This window comes from Peromyscus leucopus, chromosome 1 (assembly GCF_004664715.2).
Source record: "Peromyscus leucopus breed LL Stock chromosome 1, UCI_PerLeu_2.1, whole genome shotgun sequence".
Taxonomy (NCBI): Eukaryota; Metazoa; Chordata; class Mammalia; order Rodentia; family Cricetidae; genus Peromyscus; species Peromyscus leucopus.
Genome location: NC_051063.1, coordinates 173,441,322 through 173,461,421, shown reverse-complemented (window position 1 = coordinate 173,461,421; position 20,100 = coordinate 173,441,322). Strand labels below are relative to the sequence as shown.

General features: G+C 45.5%; 1 protein-coding gene across 3 annotated transcripts; it reads right to left on the bottom strand.

The window, feature by feature from the left end:
• Positions 1–614: 614 nt before the first annotated feature.
• LOC114682319 (zinc-alpha-2-glycoprotein-like) lies at positions 615–17,118 on the bottom strand. 3 transcript variants are annotated; one of them, XM_037201859.1, is made up of 6 exons: positions 16,685–17,118; positions 6,814–7,077; positions 6,319–6,591; positions 3,410–3,688; positions 3,177–3,308; positions 615–655 (listed from the first exon to the last, which is right to left on the bottom strand). In XM_037201859.1, exons 1-5 carry the CDS (start codon positions 16,779–16,781, stop codon positions 3,211–3,213), a joined length of 1,011 nt encoding a protein of 336 aa, XP_037057754.1. In that variant the 5' UTR covers positions 16,782–17,118; the 3' UTR covers positions 615–655; positions 3,177–3,210. The 3 variants fall into 3 exon arrangements, with proteins under 3 accessions (XP_037057754.1, XP_037057750.1, XP_028711990.2); XM_037201855.1 differs by lacking the exon at positions 615–655 and adding an exon at positions 2,382–2,566; XM_028856157.2 differs by lacking the exon at positions 615–655 and having other exon boundaries at positions 2,382–3,308.
• Positions 17,119–20,100: the final 2,982 nt, after the last annotated feature.

Here is a 20,100-nt window from a genome sequence, read left to right as displayed (position 1 = left end):
CTTAGCATCTGTACAATGCTCATCCTACCCCCATTGTCTCTTTTAACTTTCCTACTTCTCTGGTTATTCCAGTTATGAGAATTACAAATGTGAAAGAATATATCACTGTCTTTCTTGGTCTCAGTTACCTCAGTCATATTTTCCAGCTCCACTCATCTACCTGGAAATTTTATGCTTTCTTTTTCCTTACAGCTGAATAATTTCACTGGGTCTATGCATCACATTTAAACATAAACTACATCATCATCCCAATAGATGCAGAAAAATTCTTTGACAACATCTGACATGTCTTCATGGAACAAGTCCTAGTGAGTGTAATGATGCGAGGAGAATGCATCAATGTAACACAGGGTACATATGACAAAGCCACAGTCAGGGGATGTTTTAATTGTGCTGAAATGTGATTTTATTTGTATGTTAATAAATAAAGTTTGCCTGGAGGTCAGAGGTCACATAGTGAGGTCACATAACGAGCCATAAGCAGAAGTCCGATGGTGGTAGCACACGCCTTGAATCGATCACATGACAGGCAGAGTCTCTGTGTGGTCAAGGACACAGCCAGCATGGTGACATGAGCCTTTAATCCCAGTACCAACCATAGAGACCTGGAGGTCTGTGTAGACCAGACAGTGATGAGGAAGTCATGTGACTGGGCCTAGAGCCAATGAGAAAGCAGAACAGAAAGTCAATAAAAACACAGGTTACACAGGAAGAAGCTCTCTCTGGGGAAGCGACGAGGTGGTAAGATAAGGTAGTCATGGCTCTTCGCTAGTTCTGGTCACTTTGGCTGTTACCTCTGTATTTGGCTCTGTGTTTCTTATTTAATAAGACTGTTTAGAAATTCGTCTACATTTGGCACCCACATGGCAAGAATTCATTAAAACACCATTGGTGGCCTTACAGGACAGAGGTTACAGGCCCCAGGCCTGGCCGGAGCTACAAGCGGTCTGGCCACATCCAGTCAGAGCAGCACGTGACCGGAGCTACAAGCTGCTACGTGCAGCTGGAGCTACTTGCAGCCAGATCACCAACTCATGTGGCCGGAGCTTAAAGGGGCCAGAGCTACAAGCAGCTCAGGCCTGAAATGGCTCAAGCCGGAGCATGTGACTGGACTTTAGCTTTTAGCTTTTTTCTCTTCTCCTGGTAGATAGTAGCTGCTCGCTCTTTCTCTCTCTCTCTCTCTCTCTCTCTCTCTCTCTCTCTCTCTCTCTCTCTCTCTCTCTCTCTCTGCAACCATGTTGTTTGTTCAGTTTCTGTGAAATCCTATGAGCCCAGGTTAGTTAACTCTGTGGGTTTTCTTGTGGTGTCCTTGACCTCTCTGGATCCCACAATCCTTCCCCCCTCTCTTCAGCAGGATTTCCTGAGCTCTGCCTCATGTTTGATTGTGGGTCTGCATCTGTTTCCACCAGTTGCTGGATGAAGCCTCTCTGATGACATCTGGGCTAGGCACCAATCTATGAGTATAGCAGAATATCCCTAGGCATCAGTACTTTGATTTTTCTCTACAGTCCTCTTTGGTTCCGTCCTAGGTCTCTGGGCATCCAGCCTCTGGGGCCTGGCACTCCAGACAGTATCAGGGGTGGCCCACCCTCTTGGCATGGGTCTGAGGCTGGACGGGGTCACTGGTTGGCCACTCCCACAATCTCTATGTCACCCTTACCCCAGCACATCCCATAGTCAGAACACAGTGTAGGTCTAAGGTGATGTAGCTCACTTGGGGTCCAGACACCTCCACTGGAAGTCTTGCCTGGTCACAGGAAGTTGCCAGTTCAGTGTAGGATTCCACTATTGCTAGGAGTGTTAGCTGGGGTCATCCTTGTCGATTCCTGGGAGTTTCTTTTGCACCAGGTTTCTACTGATCCTGAAATACCCCCTTTCCCGTTGGTTCTTTCAGTACTCTCCCCCCAAAAAATACCCCACCTGATTCCCGACCTCACCCCCACCTTGATTTGACGTACTTTACAGCCAGTTTTTTGTAATTGTTAATCTTAGACCTTAGAAACAAATATCATATGTATTGTTTTCAAGTCTGATCCTTAAACACATTAGAGAACATACTCAGACTTTTGTGACTTATAAAAGCCATTTAGTTTGCCATTCTGAAGCCATATATCCATATAATCTTTATACATCAATCTTTATGCATTAAACAATTTTTATAGTTTTATAGTTTTTTATACCTTATCTCCTTATCTTTACAGCAATTTTATTTTTAAAGCAACTATAGTAGTATATGTAGATCTCCCTTTATTATTTTTAAAATAAAATTAGTTGGGGGGCCAGCTCACCTCCTTTTTTTGTTTTGTTTTGTTTTTTGTTTTGTTTTTCGAGTCAGGGTTTCCCCATGTAGTTCTGGTTCCTGTCCTGGATCTCGCTCTGTAGACCAGGCTGGCCTTGAACTCACAGAGATCTGCCTGGCTCTGCCTCCCGAGTGCTGGGATTAAAGATGTGTGCCACGGCAGCCCGGCTCACTTCCTTTTATTGTGAAGGAGTATTAACATTCAACAGGTTTTGTTGTGATCATTTTAGGCTGCCATGGCTGAAGGTAGAAAGAGAGTAGTTCAACCTAGAAGATAGACCAGAAGTCCTGTATTGGATCTTCAAAGATCCATCTGACTATTAATACGGACTTAAAGACACCACAGGGATTTAAATATCCTCAAAATCTTTAAATGTCTGTATTTATGTACACATACACTGCCTCAACCAGATGATTCATGAATATCTTTTGAGGAGAAGTTTCCATGTTTGAATCAAGATGCTAATTGCAATAGACATCATCATCATCTGGTGAATTGCCTGCCTCTCAATCATCTTTTGGGCTACCAGGTCTCCCTCTGTATTGTTTGGCTGTTTGCATTGTACATATTTGGTGAAGAGGCGGGAACACTTGGGGTTTGCCACAATGGACTTTGCTGTGGGCTTCCTGCCTGCTTTCCTGTCCCTGTGTTTCCCAATGCATCTAAGAACACATGGGAAGCAGCACCGTACATCCACCAGGGGGCGCTATCTCCCAACAGCGGGGGAGGTTAACAGGTCCTGGATGGTGACTACTTGGATCCCTCCATTCACCAGTGGGGCAAAAAGTCGCTTATGTGACTGCCTTTCTACCTGTACAATTTACAAAGAGAAGAAAAGGCCTGTCACCCCCTTTCACACCCTGCAGGGATGCTCACCTGGTCTCTTGCTGTCCTGTGTGTTCTTGCTGCTCTAGGCGCAGGCTAGAAATATCAACATGGAAAGAAAAGCAGAAGCCACAAGAGCAGAAGCAGAGCTGGTGGCTCCACCACTTTCCCTAGCTTGAGGTCCTGGAGAGACCAGAAAAGTTATAGTGATTGTATTCCACGGGGGCTTCCCGACCCTGCCTCCCCCCTCCCCCCTTAGAGTGATGCTTGCCCTGTTTCCTCACCAAGGAGTGTAGGGACTTCAATGTTCTGGCTGCGGTGCCTCAGACGGCAGGTGAAGTGTGGTTCCTGTCCAGGAAGAACCCAAATAGACACGCAGGTCTGGTAGGTCCCATCTCCACTGGGCAGGATGGTCCCAGGGCCAAAGGTGTGCTGCTGTGCCGGCTTCCCATCCCGAAGCCAGGTCAGAGTGGCCACAGGAGTATACAGATTAAAAACCCAGCACGTCAGGGTGATCCTGCCCAATTCGTGCACTTTGCTGGTCACTGTCATGTTTGGGGAACCTGAGAGATGATAAAGTGGGTCAGTTAAGATGAGGACCTTTCAATCTCTGAATGGAGTGTCGCCCAGAAGAATCATCTTGTTCACATTCACTGCCCCCCCACTAGATGGCACAACTCCCAGTGGTTATAGGACTGTGGGAGGCTGGGGCTCAGCTCCAATGGCCCTTGATGCCCTTGAGGATCCATCCCGTCTTTACATGCTGATGATGAGAGGACAGGGTGTCCCTGCTGTCACGGGCCAGCAGTTCCTCTTTCCAACACAGGTCATAGATGAACAACAGGCCCTGAGAGGACAGAGGCTCAGTGTTTATAGGGGCCACAGATCAGACCGTGGTGGGCTGTGCCTTTTCTCTATGACAAAGCCAGCTCATCAGTCACTAGGGGACAGGTGAGGGACTCTCTAAGTACAGTCAGCTGACTGTGGCCATGATTGTTTGTTCCTGGAGTTGGCCAAAAACTGATGACCAATATCTTTCTTCCTCCACAAATATCCCAGGACAACCTCTATTTTCTGTTACAAGATTTATCTAAAGCTTTAAACATCACATTTCAGATCCCAGACAGGTCCATTATCATAACACTAGAAAGGTAGAGGCAGGTGGTAGGTGAATTATGAATTTCTGTTTTCTGAAAAAGATAAGCCAAATAAAAAATAAAAGGTAATCTTTTAAATATTTTAGAATTATTTACTTTATTTTATGTATGTAAATGTTTTGCCTGCAAGAATGTACATGTACCATGTGTAACCTAGTGCTTACAAAAGTCATCAAAGGTATTGGATCCCCTAGAACTGGAGCTACAAATGGTTTTAAGCCCCCTCATGGATACTGGGCATTCACCCTGGGTCCTCTGCAAGAGCAACCAGTGCTCTTACCCACTGAGCCATCTCCCAAGCCCCAACTTGGGGGTGGGGATGGCAAAGACACAGGTTAGAAATAAAGCAGGTTAGAGTGTGCGTCCCCACTGCATAACTACAGTGGGTCAGTCATCTCCTGCATACCTGCTGAAAAACTAGGCAGAACTCACTGAGGCTGAAGACCCCAAAAACCTTTCCTTGTGAGAATCTGAGGGCAGAAACAACCAGTTATTATATAATGTCACCCTGTGGATATTTTCTCCAGCCTCCTTTCCCTGGGAGACAGGCCACCTGTGGTCAGATGAGTATATGAGATTCACACACAGCTCCATTACCCCTGACAATCTATGGGTGTCAGCCCCCACCTATATGGAGAACTTGAGAGGACATGAAAATCTCACTGTCAGAGGCCAACTGATCCAGCCTGTGATGCAGAAGACTTTGTAGATACTGATGGGACAAAGAGCTTCCCTGGTCTACAGGGACTGGACACTTGACCACAGTGGACTGTAGCTCCTTATTCATAGAAGAAATGAAAGTCTGTTCTGCATGCTCTAAGGCACAGTGAGGTACCAACCTTCCCAAGTCAGGGAACTGACCAGGGTCCTGATTGTTTGCCTAAGGCTTTAAGTTTTTCCCCTTGAAGATCCCTGGATGATAAGTGGTTTCTTCATCCTGACTGCCCTCTCACCACACTGGTTTCTGTGGACACTCATTGTGGGAGTCTCTGTGAACATGATGCCAAGCAGAGAGCGTCATTCCACAAGAGGCAGGAAGGGAGTCTGTTTAAACACTAAGCAGTAGCCAGTGTTAGTTTAAACTTTGAGAGTCTGATCCTGGGTAGCTTGTTTTAAGTATACTTAAGTTCAGTACAATTGGCAAAAAAGATTCCTGGTGATAATTAACTGAATCCTGTGTGTGAACAAAGCTTAGGACATGACTACATCAAAAGTCTTGGAAGGGACCAGTGACATCGTCCATAAAAAATAGATCCTATACGTTAACTGAAGAAACAGGCTCAAGATAAACAAGTTCATGATGAAGGTCTGGAGGAGAATAGTGTTGTAGATAGAATGAGTCAAACAAGATTAAGATAAGGGTCTTGGAGAGCCTGTGTGCCCTGACCATACAGATTACTCAAAGGTCAGAAGGCTCTTACCCATGTCTCTCTGCTCCCAGATTCCTGGGTGGAAAACATCTCTCCCTTTGAAGAGACAACCCTTTGTGTTCATCATTCTCCTGGTTCCCTGGTGCTTTTCAGTGAGCACAAGGACCCAAAGGCCCCCTACTGCTCTGTGTTTTTGTCACAAGATTAAATTGAAGAAGCAGCATTGAACTTGACCTTCCTTAATCAAGACCTGAACAAGAGCAGAATGACTTTGACCCATGACACAGAATAGGTTGTGAACCAGCTCCAGGTGCAGAAGTGTCCTATCTCAACTCCCCATCATGATGACCCCATCTAAGGGACAGAACTCCACACACCCAGTTGTCTCAGTTCTTCAAAGTGAACACCCCAGAATGTAGGACAATTGAGTGAAATCTAAGATTACTGACATCTGGGGACTTATAACTGTGGACTCATGTCAGAGATACCTAAGCTTCCCCACTTAAGGTGCACAACAGTGGCTCTGGAGATTACTCACACTCCATTTGGGTGTCACCTTAGACTATGTGATGCTTGTCTAATTTAGTAAGAATCCAGTACCTCCTAAGCACTTTGGTAAGATACAGTTAGACTCAGTGAATAGACCCACCCACCCATAGTCAGTACCTGTATCCATCAATTGGTTCTCCAAATAAGTTGAATATCTCTGGAGAAGTTTAGGACATATGTCATTTAAAAAAGTCTGAACTTGATCCATGCTGGGGCCATGTCTCTCCCAGAATGTCTTGGTTGAGAGTGCTGAAGGCATGGACACTTTCCATGTTTGGCTCTTCTGGTCAAAGGTGAGGAAGTCTTGCCCATCATAGCCCAAGCGCCAGAAGCCTCCAGTGTTGTTTCCTTGGGTTTCACAGCCAAACATTGCCTGAAGGGTGTGAATGCCTGGTCATAACAGACAGAGACTTGTCACTTTATTTTTTAAGGACCTTATTTCCCTCTGGTCTTAAGGTGAGTTGGGCACATCCTGTGACCTCTCAGGATTCAGGTCCTCCATCCCTCACAGAAGCATCACTAGTTTAATCATTCATCCCAGCTGTGTCCAGCCCCCAACCCTGACTTTAGAGGCCAGAGTTGAATTCTGTGCTTCTGTCCCTGCATACTCACCTCTATGTTGGCCCTTCTGGGTCATGACCTCAGTCAGCATCCTCCTGAGTTGCTCCTCCTTCTCCTGCATGTCCTCAGTCTCTCTTGTCCAGATCTCAGCTCCTCCTTGTCTCTTGATCCTAGGCCCCCAGAGCTCTGCTCTTCTCCTGTAGCTGTCATAGCGCAGGAAGAGCTCATTGTCAATGTATCCCTGGGCCCTAAATTTGGACTTCCTTGACCCCTCCAGAGACAAGGCCATGAGGTCATAGTGCAGAGTATGGGTTCCTAAGAGAGGAAGAGAAAAATGACACAATTAACAAGTTGATGGTTTTCAGAGTCAGCTCTGCTTTGAGGAATTGAGCTCAGACTGTATTCTGTTCCTGTGTAAGTGTGAGAAGCCAAGAGGAATGTTTCATTAGAGCATGAAAGAGTGAGAGAGTGAGATGTTTCATTAGAGCATAAATGTTTCATTAGAGCATAAAGGAGTTTCTAATGTTTCTAATGTTTCATTAGAGCATAAAGGAGTGAGAGAGTGAGAGTCGGAAGGAGTGTAGTAGAGAGATGTAAAATGGCCTTCTGGTGTCTGAGGCCTGGGTACCATGAAGCCATGATGCTCTGGTGTCTTCTGCTGCCAGCCAGGGTCCTGGTGTTGTCTGGGCCTGGACTGCTGCTGAGGGTTTGTGTGTGTCTGTGGCCCTACAGCAGCCAGGGTCTGATTCAATATTTGTGGTTCCTGTTGCAACCAAAGGCTGTGTGGTTGCCTGGGGTCTGATCAGCCAACCGGGACCATGTTGGTGCCCAAGGAGCATGCATGCTGCAGCTGGCTCCATGCAGATGTGAGTGGCCTGTCCTGCCGCCAGTGTAATGGTGACAACCCAGCCAGAGCTGCAGCTGAGGGCCACATCTGGGTGTGGCCCTACTGCAGTCAGGGTCTGTGTTGATGTTCAAGGCTCCTGTTACGGTGGACAGCCATGCAGATACCTGAGTTCTGGGGACATGTTTGTGTCTGAGGGCCACAGTGTTGCTGGGGCCATGCCAATCTGAGTGGACTGCCCTGCCACCTGGGGCAATGGTGACATCCAGACATGGCTGCTGCTGAGGACCATGTCTGGGTCCATGGCCCAGCTGTACCTGGGGTCGGTGTTGATGCCTGTGGCCTGTGGGATTTCAGCGAGCCATAGGAACCCATGAGTGATGAAATCAGAAGGCCAGGCTGAGCGGTCCCTGCCATTGGTGGGCCTGGGGAAAGGGACCCTACCGCTCACTGGACACAGAGCAAGAGAGCTGGTCTCTACCCTCATGGGAGAACTGACTCCATTCTTGGGAGAGATGGCCTCACTGCTCACCACAGTTGAGGGAGAAATGATTTTAATGTAATGGGCATAGGGTATAGGATAAAAGGGCCAGACAAAGGAACACACCCTAACCCTGAAACCAGAGCTAAAAAAAAAAAAACCCTGTGGCCCTGGAACCAGAGCCAGTGAAAGAAACACACCTTGGCCCTGAAAACAGAGCCAGAAGGTTAAGAAGAGCCAGTGAAAGAAACACACTTTGTCCCTGAAACCAGAGCCAAAGAAACATTCTCTGCCCCATCAGCTGAGCATGAAACCAACCCACCCCTGAGCATCAAATCAGCCAATCTCCGAGCTTGTCCAAGATGCATGATTGAAATCTGACCAGGTCCCACCCTGAAAATCTCCACTGTGGAAAAACTCTGCCACAAGAAGCCCTGTGTGGGCCCTGTGCCTGTTCCTTGGGAGTTTGCCTTTTTCCACCTTGGCAGAGGCAGCCACTTGTCTGGATTCCTCCCTCCCAATAAATCTCTTGAATGAGTTTTGGGTGAAGATCTTCTTTCACTGGAATGGAGAAGCTCAGAGAAGTTAACTACTTTAGAAGGAGCAGGAGCAAACTGCTACATTTCTTGGGGGGAGGGGTTCCCACTTAGCAGAGTGTGGCAGAGAAGTAGCAATTTTCACTGGAGCAGAGAAGCAAGGGACATCTCTACAGGGAAACTCTCTTAGTAGAGTGGAGTAGAGATGAGCTGTAAAGAATCTCTGGGAGAGGACCAGAATTATCACATTCCTGTGGGTAAACCATCCACCATCAGACCACAGCCATTGGTATAGCCTGGCTTCTGAAAGCCGGGATACCTTTCCCTTCAGAGCTATAAATACTTAAATAGGAGACCTGGCTTCTCTCCCTCACCTGAGGTGGGTGGCCCCTGTGACCCAGACTGCCCAGTTCAGGTAGAACCCAGACCCACAGCTGGCCCTTGGGTTGGCCCACCCTAACATCTACCCATTCTAGGACCTGCTGGAGCTCCTGAAGTGACTGGTCCTGTGGAAAGATACTCGCGGGATCTCCACAACCACAACTCAGGGCTGCTGCAGGACATCCCAGGGGAGTTTCAGTGGGGCTGCAGTGATGACAGTGTACCAGAAACCAGAGACTTTGAACCAGATCCGTGACTCATTGCAGTCAACATTTGCTAGTACAGCTGATTGGACAAAGGAGTATACTATGTGATGCAAAGTAATATAAGGGAATACTTCAAAAAACCTCTACTCCATGATGTTGAAAAATCCAAAAAAAAAGGGACACATTTCTAGATTGAGTCAAACCACCAAAGCTAAACCATGAAGTGATCAATAGCCTAAATATAACCATAATAAAGGGGAGATTAAAAAAAAAGTAATGATAATCCTTCTGAAAAAAGCAAATGAACAAACACACACACACAATAAAACAACCCAGGCCCATATGGTTTCACAGCATACTTCTACTGTATTTTTAAAGAACATCTAGAGCCAATTCTTCTTAAATTAAAACAAGACACATATGGAGCGTTCTCAAACTTGGTCTATGCCAGTATCAGGCTCATACACAAACCAAGTAAAGACACAGCAAAATCCCCAAATCACAGACCAGTATCATTAATGAACTCACATGAAAAATCCTGAATAAAAGGCTTGAAAACCAAATACAGGTACATAACACTAACGTCCTCCACAATGATCAAGTTGGCTTTATTACAGAGACACAGGAATGGTTTAGCATATGTAAGTTAACAAATATTATAAAGCCTAGTCACAGGCTTGCAAACAAAAAAAAATCACAGGATTGTACTAGAATGTTTTAAGGTGTGTTACTTTTGTTTATGTTGCATCTGTTTAACTCTGTGAAGCTGTGTTACTGTGCCTGTCTAAAACACCTGGTGGTCTAATAAAGAAAACTGAATGGCCAATAGAGAGCAGGAGAAAGGATAGGTGTGACTGGCAGGCAGAGAAAATATATAGAGGGAGAAATCTGGAAAGGGGGATGAAGAATAAGCCAGAAAAGGGAAGGACATGAAGGGCCAGCCACCCAGCTACACAGCCAACAAGCCAGGATGTAAGAGTAAGATTTACAGAAGTAAGAGAACAGGAAAAGCCCCGGGGCAGAAGATAGATGGGATAATTTAAGATAAGGAAAGCTGACTAGAAACTAAGCCAAGCTAAGGCCAGGCATTCATAAGTAATAATAAGCCTGCATGTGTGAATTTATTTGGGAGCTAGGTGGTGGGCCACTAAAAAAAGAATAAAAAGCAAACAACAACATTACAGGATCATTTCCATAGTTCCAGAAAAATCCTTTGAAAAAAAATCAAGTATGTATATAAAGTAGCAGAAAACATATGAAATACATGAAAGGACAAAGAATTTTACTGAAGTATTGACCCGAAGAAATAAGGAGCTGGAGCTAAGAGTGAGAGCATGCATGGAGCTGTGCATCCAGTCCCTACAACCACGGTGAAAAATCTCAAGAGTATAGAAGATAGGAATTCCACCGAAGAAACCCGTAGCATCTGAAAGTTAGGACTTGTGATGGGATTTGAAGCCGATCTGAGTGGATAGGCTCTATTATGGTGAGCAAATATATGGTTGGTTGGTTGGTTGGTTGGTTGGTTGGTTGGTTGGTTGGTTGGTTGGTTGGTTGGTTGGTTTGTTAATGGGCTCAGACAGTCTCTGACCTCCTTCTCCAGGAGATTATGGCCCGATTTGGGATCCCTGCCTCTCTCCAGTCTGATAAAGGCCCAGAGTTTGGTTTACCTCCCAGATTTCTCAAACCCTATCTGAAGCTTTTAACATCCCTAAGCATTTCTATATCCCTTACAATCTTCAATCCTCAGGGAAGGTAGAATGGACTAACCACTCCTTTAAAAATATACTTATTAAGATGTCACAGGAACTTCACTTTTACTGGGTATAACTATTGCCTCTGGCTCTTTTCAGGGTCTGGGCTCTTTCCACGCAACCCCTTTAAATCACGCTGTTTGAACTCATGTATGGGAGGCCAGTTCTAGCCCCTGGCCTTCTATTCAAACCTTTGCCACTCCCTGACCACCCGCTCACCCCCTTACTCTATCACCTCTATTCTCTCCTATGGAATTGTGCTGACCGTTCCCTACCCAGGCCACGTGACAACCCCTGCCACCCCCAGTCAACAGCAGGGATCATGTCCTTCTTCCACCCAAGGCCAGCACCCCTCCCCACTTCCCCCAAATGGCAGGGACCCTTCAAGCTAATTCTTGTGACCTCCATAGCTGCTAAGCTCAAGAGCTTTCCTCACTGGATTCACCCATCTCACCTACCACCTTTTACCTCACCCCTACCCCAGGGTAATCCCTCCGCATGCACGGTGATGCAAACAGGGCCCTGCTCTCTTAAGTTCTAGAGGACACAGAGACCAACGGCCTGTTTCCAATTCCAGAAGAACAAGACTTCGTCCCACAACTGTACTCAACCCCACTGGATTGGGGACCCCATATGTTTCTCTTCTCAGTTCCCCCTCTGCGTTCTCCTGTCCCTACTGATCACACTCTGCTCCATCAGTTCCCACCCCCCCCCACCGACTCTAATAACATTCAAAGTTCTAATGAACCACTCGGCTGACTCACAGGACCACCATCAGCCACAGAGCTGGAGGTGCGAGGACCATCAAATACACCCAGGCGGTAAGAAACAGGAACACCCCAGAAGTATTCACACCCCCAGACTCAAAAGGTTCTGGACTCTGCAAAACAGACTTTAATACATAAAAGTTTGTTAACTGCCCTCAGCGATCAATCACCTGGGTCTCCTGGATGCTGAAGTGATAGGGCGATAATGAAAGGAAACAGACGCCTTAAGGTTTGTCTCAGGTGAAGATAGGAAGCCTAATTGATAATAGGAAAAAAAGCAGTTCCAGATTCCTGTCTCTCTTTGCTACATGACTCCATAATTTCAATACTAACCAATAAAATTCTGATAGAAGAATACTCAGCACTACAATATCATAGCTACAAGTTCAGGATTTAAATTCCCTTTGGTCACTTCTTAATATGTCTAATTTGTCTCCTTTGTAAAGTTAAAAATTCTTCTGAGCTCCAGGGAGTTGACTTGGACCCACCCAGACAGGTCAGATCCACTTCAGATAAGTATCATTCAAACTTTCCTGGTCTTGCGACCCCCTCCCTCATCCTTAGGGTACCCCCTCATCTCCTCCCCCACCAAGTACCAGGATCTAAGAAAAAATATTTTCTAAACTTCAACTTCTGCCTCACCAGCATCCTGTCAGGCTCAGGCTGTAAGATCCAAGCAACATTGGATGATTGCCAAGGCCTCAGAACAGCAGTGAAGACAATCAGCTACCTCAGAAAAACCGGCTACCTTGGAAAAAGTCCCCTGCCGCTCCCAAAATTAACTGGTGCCCTCCAAGTCAGCTGGAAGCAGTTCCAAGAGACACAACGCCCAGTTCTCATTCACCCAGCATCCCTGACCCCTTACTTTTTATAATAATAATAAAGAGGCTGGAATGTTATTATCCCTAGCCACTTCTGGAGTCACATGACCGCACACGTGGTGTCAGCAGTCAGGCAAAATGCTTAGTCACTCCAGGGCCTTACATCCTATGTAATCTGTGCACAGCATGGTCAAGTAGTCTGCGCAAAGTGTGGTCACGTAAGCCATGTGTGGCACAGCTACATAAGCCCATATGTGCATCCATGAGGCGACCTATAAAAGCAGACTCCACCCTGCCCTCTCTGCACATTTCTCTCTGAGAGGCCTACTCATGTCTGTCCTTTCCTTCCCCTAATAGAATCTCTTATAGTGGGTTTTGTTGTATCTTGTATTCTCTTGTGCCCTGTAAATAACATCGGTAAATAAATAACACTGGGGACCCAATGCCTCCCTGGGCTGTGGTTATCACTGTAGGGTAAAAAGGGCCAGTGAAAGAACACCCTGTCCCTAAGACCAGAGCTAAAAACACATCCTGCCTCTAACCAAGTTCAGGACTTGAAGTCCCACCAATCCCTGAATTCTGCTCAGAGTCTGACCAGGGTTTCCCTGGCAAAGTGTTAACAGCCCTGACTCTGGTCTTGTATAATATTAGAGGAACCAGCCTCAATATTATACATCCCAGGGGCTCAGGAGAGAGAACTACTAACGGCGAGGACTATTATCAGGAAATAATCTCAGCACACCGAGTTCTATAGTCCACTTGCTTTAATTCCTCTGGCATAACATCCTTTATACACAGCTTCAGTTCTGTTCTCATGTCTAGCTCCTTTCTTGCCTGATTTCTCTCTGTATTTATCTACCGTCCCCTCTAGGTTCTATCTTAATTCCTTCATCTAGTTCTGTCCCTTCTAGGTTCTCATTTATCTAGTTCTTTCCCCTATCAGCTCCTCTCCCGTCTCCTTCTCTCTCATCTGGCTCTTCCTCATCTTGTTCTTCCCCATCTGGCTCTTCCTCGTCTTCCATCTCGTTCCTCTAGTCCTCTCTTTTAGCTCTTCAATCTAGTTCTTCCCCATCTCAGTTCATTCCTCTCAAGTTCTTACCCATCTAGGTCTTCCATTCTCTTCTCTCTTCTCTGTGTCTCCTGCCTGGGAGTTCTGGTCTATATACACTTACAAGCAGTATTTCCTTAGCAGTGCAAAGCCAGGCTTCCAGGGTCAAATGGAGGGGTGATAAGAATAGGCTTAATTGACACATCCGCCAGGCCTTCTCAAACAGGTAACCTGGATGCTTAAGTCTGTTCTTAGAGAGTACAGAGGTATCTCTGATAAGGTACTTTCCTCCATCCAGTGATGGACCTGGCCGGATGCTACCAATAATGATAATTACAGGGAGGCTTGAACTGGGAGTTCTGGCTGAGCATAGCTGTTAGCACAGAAGGTTATCTAAATATTCCTAGAAGTGGTTAGGTAAGTAGTTAGAGGTCTATGAAGTTAGTAAGGCTGTAAGAAAGGAGGGGTCTGAGCTAAATTGTGTAAAGCTATTACTTAATGTCTACCTGACCTAGGCGGTGTCCCCTTGTGGAATTTACCTTAAGTCAGGAGACTCGCCTGTGGGTTGTTATCACTGTTAATCCTCGGAAATTGGGTGACCACCTGGGTGATGTCTCCTTTAGTCCTTGAAAGTGGCTAGGGGAGATATCTGATTCCAGAGAAAGCCTTTCCTGAGGCTGTTCTCCAAATGCCTGGAATGTGTATGTCTAGAGAGTGATCAGTCCGCACTGTTAGCCCTTCTTAGGGAAAAATCAATTAGGAAAGCTATGAAGGCACACATGATTTTCATAACAGAATACAGCTGATATATACCAAGCCAAGTAACACCAAAAACTCCTTGGGATTTGGCTTCCTCTGGAGGAATTCCCTGATTCCTCCAGGTAGTGACTTTGCCATAACCAGCTGAGTTCTTATGATATATTCCTGCGGCCCGCAGCACTCTGGGAATGGTTTCCTTGATGCGAGTGTAAGAACTCTGCTCCAGCAGGGGAGGGGTTTACAGCTCTGCTCTGCTCCAGGAAGAGTCATTGCAACAGACCTCACCCGATAGATTTATTGGGAGGGAAAAATCCAGCAGAGTGTCTGCCTCTGCTAGGGAGAAAAGCAGTGACAAACTGAACAGGATACAGAGCTTATATTGTTTCTTGGGGGCGGAGCTTTCCAGATCTGGGAAACCATTGGCCATCCTGCCCCCACCAAGTTCCTGGGCGTCTGTGATTATACACTATACTAGGACAGCCAAGCACACTTCCTCCCACAGTCAGAATCCTTTAGACATGAAAGTTCCTCCAAATGGCTACCAGATGTGCATCTTTCCAGGGACTCAACTAGATAATACACACATATACACAGAGAGAAACATACACAGACACACAGACATACACACACAGACACTCAGACATATACACACAGAGACACAGACACAAACATACTACACAGACATGAGACGCACAAACACAGACACACAGAGAGAGACACATAGACACAGACACACGCACAGCACATGGACACACAACACAGAGAAAGACAGATACAAACACAGAAACACACAGGCACACACAAAGAGAATCACACAGATATGCTGCAAGTCACAGGAAAATGTAATGGAATCCAGCTTCTATCACAAAAGCTATTACTTGGAAAGGTCAAGGACTTTTCCGAAGGGCAATCCATGGCTTAAGGAGTTTTGGTGATATTTTAGCTTTTGTATACATATTAGCCGATTCCTGCAATGACTTTCTTATACGCTGTGTATGCTTCCAAGAACTCCTAACAGTGTATTTACCTGATATTCTTCTCAAGCATCCTTGGCCGTAACAGCAAACCAGGTGCAATGTAGCTGTGAGGCAGACTGCCTAGGTCTGGCAGTGACCCTGCCCTGCCAGTGCATGGCGGCATAGGAAAAGAGAGGCAGTTTTGTTTTAGTGACTGAGAGACTCTTTTACCTAACCATCTGTGGGATTGTAGTTTGAGCACATTTGTGATAGACTCATAACGTTTCACCTGACCACTTATAAGAATATACTTTGAGCACATAAATTCCCTTTCTGACTTATTCCAGGCCTTATCAACCCCACCTCCTCTATTCACATCCCCGTTGCAGATGAAGCTGGCTGTCACGGCTCTGGTAGGAAGCTTGGAAGCTTTCCTTGGTATTGGAAGAGTCAGGCTGCCGGTGAGATGGAGACCAGTGCCGGGAGATGGAGGGGAAGGAACCGAGATGGAAAAGAATGAGGATGAAGAAGAGGATGGAGATGGAAATGACTTAGAGTTATGAGAGGACAGGAGGAGAAGGGACAGAGAGGAGCTAAGTACAAGAATAGAAAAGAAGCTGTGTAGAGAGAAAACTGACTCTAAATAAATAAATAAATAAATAAATAAATAAATCATATGAACTAAAGGGTCACATGTACATAGATTCATTTAATATCATCCAAGATTAGATTATCAACTGGTCACAGATTCTTCCTGGACCCTGAAAGGGCTTTCAAGTGGCTGGACTCCCATAGTCCCTGTTACAGACACATGTACAAAGACACACATTCACACAGAAACACACAAACACACACACATTACACAGACACACATAGGTACACACCCAGACACACACAGACACCATACAGACACACAGACACAGAAGCACACACACCATGCAGACACACACAGACACGGACGCACACACTCAACACACAGAAACACAGATACAAACACACAGAAACACACAGGCACACACAAAGACACACACTCACACAGAAACACACAAGTACATATATAACACAGAAACATACAAGCACAGACACAGAAACACACATACCATGCAGACACACAGACACACACAAGTGCACACACAGACACACACAGTCCCATACACAGACATCAGACACACACAGACACTCACAGAGAAACATACACACACCACACAGACACAGACAAACACACACCACATGGACACAGGCACACAGAGACACACACACTCACTTACCAACAGACACATAGACACATATTTACACGCCCCAAATTCCCTCATGCTGCCCCCCACAGCACAGGGACATAGCGAGGTCCCTCTCCCTGCCCAGCACTCACCTGCACAGGTGCCCAACAACTCCTCCAGGAGCAGGCACTTTAGTGACAGCTGGACTAGGACTAGGGCTCTGTGTTCCAAGAACAACATCGTCTTCATCTGCCTTCATGAATCATCTGAGTTCTCTGAAGATTCAAAGCCAGACACGCTTCTCTTGTAGGTCCACCCAGCCCAGGATGCCAAGAACAGAATTGCATCACAGAGGGCGGAGTAGGTCTGGCAGCAGGTGAACAGCTGGGCTGGTGGGAGAACAGCTGGTGTGGGGCTCAGTGGAAGGTGAGAGTCACTGATACAGTGAGAAAGCTGTGGGGTCAGGCAGCCCTGATTCAAGTCCTGTATTCCTCTCCCTGGAAGCATTACAGCTTTCCTTTACAGCTATCCCCACTGCATCTCTGCAACAAGCAGGAAGGTTTCTTCTTTTTAACTGGTTTTTGTTTTGTTTGTTTGTTTGTTTGTTTTTTGAGACAGGGTTTCTCTGTGTAGCTTTGGAGCCTGTCCTGGATCTTGCTCTATAGACCAGGCTGGCCTCGAACTCACAGAGATCCGCCTGGCTCTGTCTCCCGAATGCAGGGACTAAAGGCGTGCACCACCACCTCACGCTCTTCTTGATGTTTTAATCAGGAGTCTGGAATACAAATAAACCCCTCATCCACCAGAAACCTTGTTTCATTATCTACTCCCCGTATCAAGATTCCATAGACATGCTTACACAGGACTCAGGCAATTTATGCTTGGAATTCCCCTTCTGCAACCACAAAAACAAATAATGTAAGCTCCTTGTTAATAACTTGTTGAGAATTAATAAAGCCATGAAAGATGGAAAATTTGAACCTTAGGTACCTATTGTTTGACCTTTGGGTTTAGCTATGTTGCTGTCTGGATTGGGCTCAGCCCCTGGGACTGAGCTCACCACCCACTGCTGCTGAGCAGATCCTACCCAGCCTGGACTTGAGTACTTTTAAAGCAGAACAGTAAAATTAAAAATGTATTTTATATTCACACACACACACACACACACACACACACACACACACACACACATTAGGAGAGACAATAAGCAGTTCATATAATTTCTCACTAATTTAGAAACTCAGGGAGTAAGGGTGGTGCTGCACACCTTTAATCCCAGAATTTTTTAATAAGTGAATTTATTTATTTATTTATTTATTTATTATGTATTTATGTGTCATTTATTTTACTTCCCTGGCACACCCATCTTCTAGGGGAACAGAGAAAGTTGTGAAGTCAGCACAGCTGCTTAACAAAGCTCCAGCAAAGCTGAGCCACATGCTATGATTGGTAGTTGACCTGAGGCCCTTTTGATTGGAATCTCTGTGTGTTACACTCTTGGCAGGCTATTACTGTAATGATTCACCATGTCTTTTCTGGGGAAATTGTTTCTGTATCTTCCTGAAGAAGTCTTGAATGACTAACCCTTTGCTTCCAGGGAAATAACCTTAGTTGATCACACTTGGGAGTCTTCTCTGTGCCTTGGAGATTGATATCTGCTCTCATGCAAACTCAAGAACAAAACAGAACCACATAAATTCAGAGGAGGCTGACAAGGTTGAGCAGAATAGGAGAACTGACACCAGGTCAGTGTAGCTGGACTTTCTCCAGTCCTTCCATGCCCAGCAGACGAATCTCTCCCACCCAAGGTCCCACAGCTGCCTATAAAATAATTATTCAGAAGCTTATATTAATTACAAATTACTGGATGGCCTATGGCTTCAGCTTCTTGCTAGCTAGCTCTTTTCATCTTAAATTAAACCATTTCTTTTTTTCTTAAGAAATTTTTTATTCATTTTACATACCAATCACAGACACCTCCCCCCCTCTTCCCTCCTCCTGCCCCTCCAGCCTTCCCTCCCTCCCATATGTGCAAAAAATATGCTGTGTCCAAAAAAAAGACTGTCCCCTTATAGTCATCCACTGGCTCTGGGATCTTTCATCCCTTAGTCCATAATTTGGGTAAATGAGAAAGGAGTGGTGGATCTAGGAGGAGTTAGGTGAGTGAATTAATGTGACTATCATACATTTTTATAATTAAAAATGAGACAGAGAGAGAAAAGAAGAAAAAGCTCCATATAAACCTACAATCTTGTAAACAACCTTAAAAGTTGAAGGGAGGCATCCTGCATGGGTGGCCAAAGCTCTCCTGGAAGTGATGGGTTATAGAGCAAAACTCCAGGGCCAGGAGTAGGATTGCTCGTGATTGGTTAGTCAGGGAGCCCCTATGGACTCAAGAAACAATGCAGGCTCTTGTTTTTGCTCTTGGTTGCCCAAAGAACTAGGTGATAACACTTGGTTGCCAAAGGCATCACACATCACAGTCACACGACACAGAGCCATGGAGATGGAGCTGTGTTTGAAGCCTCCTTCCTGCCTGGTAGCTTTCATAGTGACAGAAGATGCCATGCAGGCTGTTAGGGGAGGGGAGTCTTACCCAGCTATAAATCCAACCTGCCAGGAAAGATGTTCAATAGTGGCACAGATGGTATGTGGGTAACCAACATGCTCTCTGATTGGACTGGAGGTCCACTCCACAGGAGGGATTCCATATGTGGTACCATAAACCCACTCAAAATCCCATGGCATGGAAGGTCGTAGGGCCTGGGGGGGAGTGGTGGTGATGGTGGTGGTGTGTGTGCATGCTAACTTCTGTCATTATTCAAATTCACAAAGCATTGGACTACTTTCTAAATAAGAATGTTTATACTCACAGACAGTAAAGACTCTCCTTGGCTTTAATCACTGAGTCTTCTCTTCAGTTGAACCACATTGAAGGAAGAGAAGAATAAGCAGCACAGGTGCTGAGAACAGCGATTGTTTAGTGCTCAGCACTGGATTAGACACTTTTGTGTCTTCTCCTGGGTTCAGGGAACATTGCCAAAGAGGGAAAGATTGTAAGAGCTGGAAGATGGGGAGAAGCCCTTCAAAATGCCATCTTCTGTGCAAGACACAGTCACTGCAAGCAGGAACTTACAACTCTGGATAACTGTGCTGGGTCTGCACAAGAATGGGCCCATCAGCAGCAGGGAAAGATGAAGGAGGGATTTGGGGGGGGGGGTTCTGAAAATGGAACAATTACGTGAAAGGATTAATGTTGATGGCATGTATGTAACATCAATAATGCATATTATTTGTTTACTTATCAATATTTTACAAGTTAAAAAGATAATCCATTTAATTGCCAAGATAAAAAGTTTTAGAAAAACTTGTTAAAATAAATTATAGAGAAATTCAGAGTCAGACAGAAGAATTTAAGGGTGAAATTATTTCAGGATTGGATTATAAGGTTACAGAAAGACAGCCTGTTTTCAAACAATCAACCTTAATTTAGCTGGTAACCAAACAGCAACTACCTGATCAAGGACATGCATGAACTAATTGGACTCCAGTTGAAATGTTAGATTTA

Excerpts from the sequence above, each read along its gene's own strand:
- LOC114682319 (XM_037201859.1), bottom strand. The coding sequence starts at position 16,781 with ATGAAGACGATGTTGTTCTTGGAACACAGAGCCCTAGTCCTAGTCCAG. Across the intron at positions 7,078-16,684 it reads GTTGTTGGGCACCTGTGCAG|GAACCCATACTCTGCACTAT; the intron begins GTGAGTGCTGGG and ends TTCCTCTCTTAG. Across the intron at positions 3,309-3,409 it reads TGAAGTCCCTACACTCCTTG|GACCTCAAGCTAGGGAAAGT; the intron begins GTGAGGAAACAG and ends TGGTCTCTCCAG.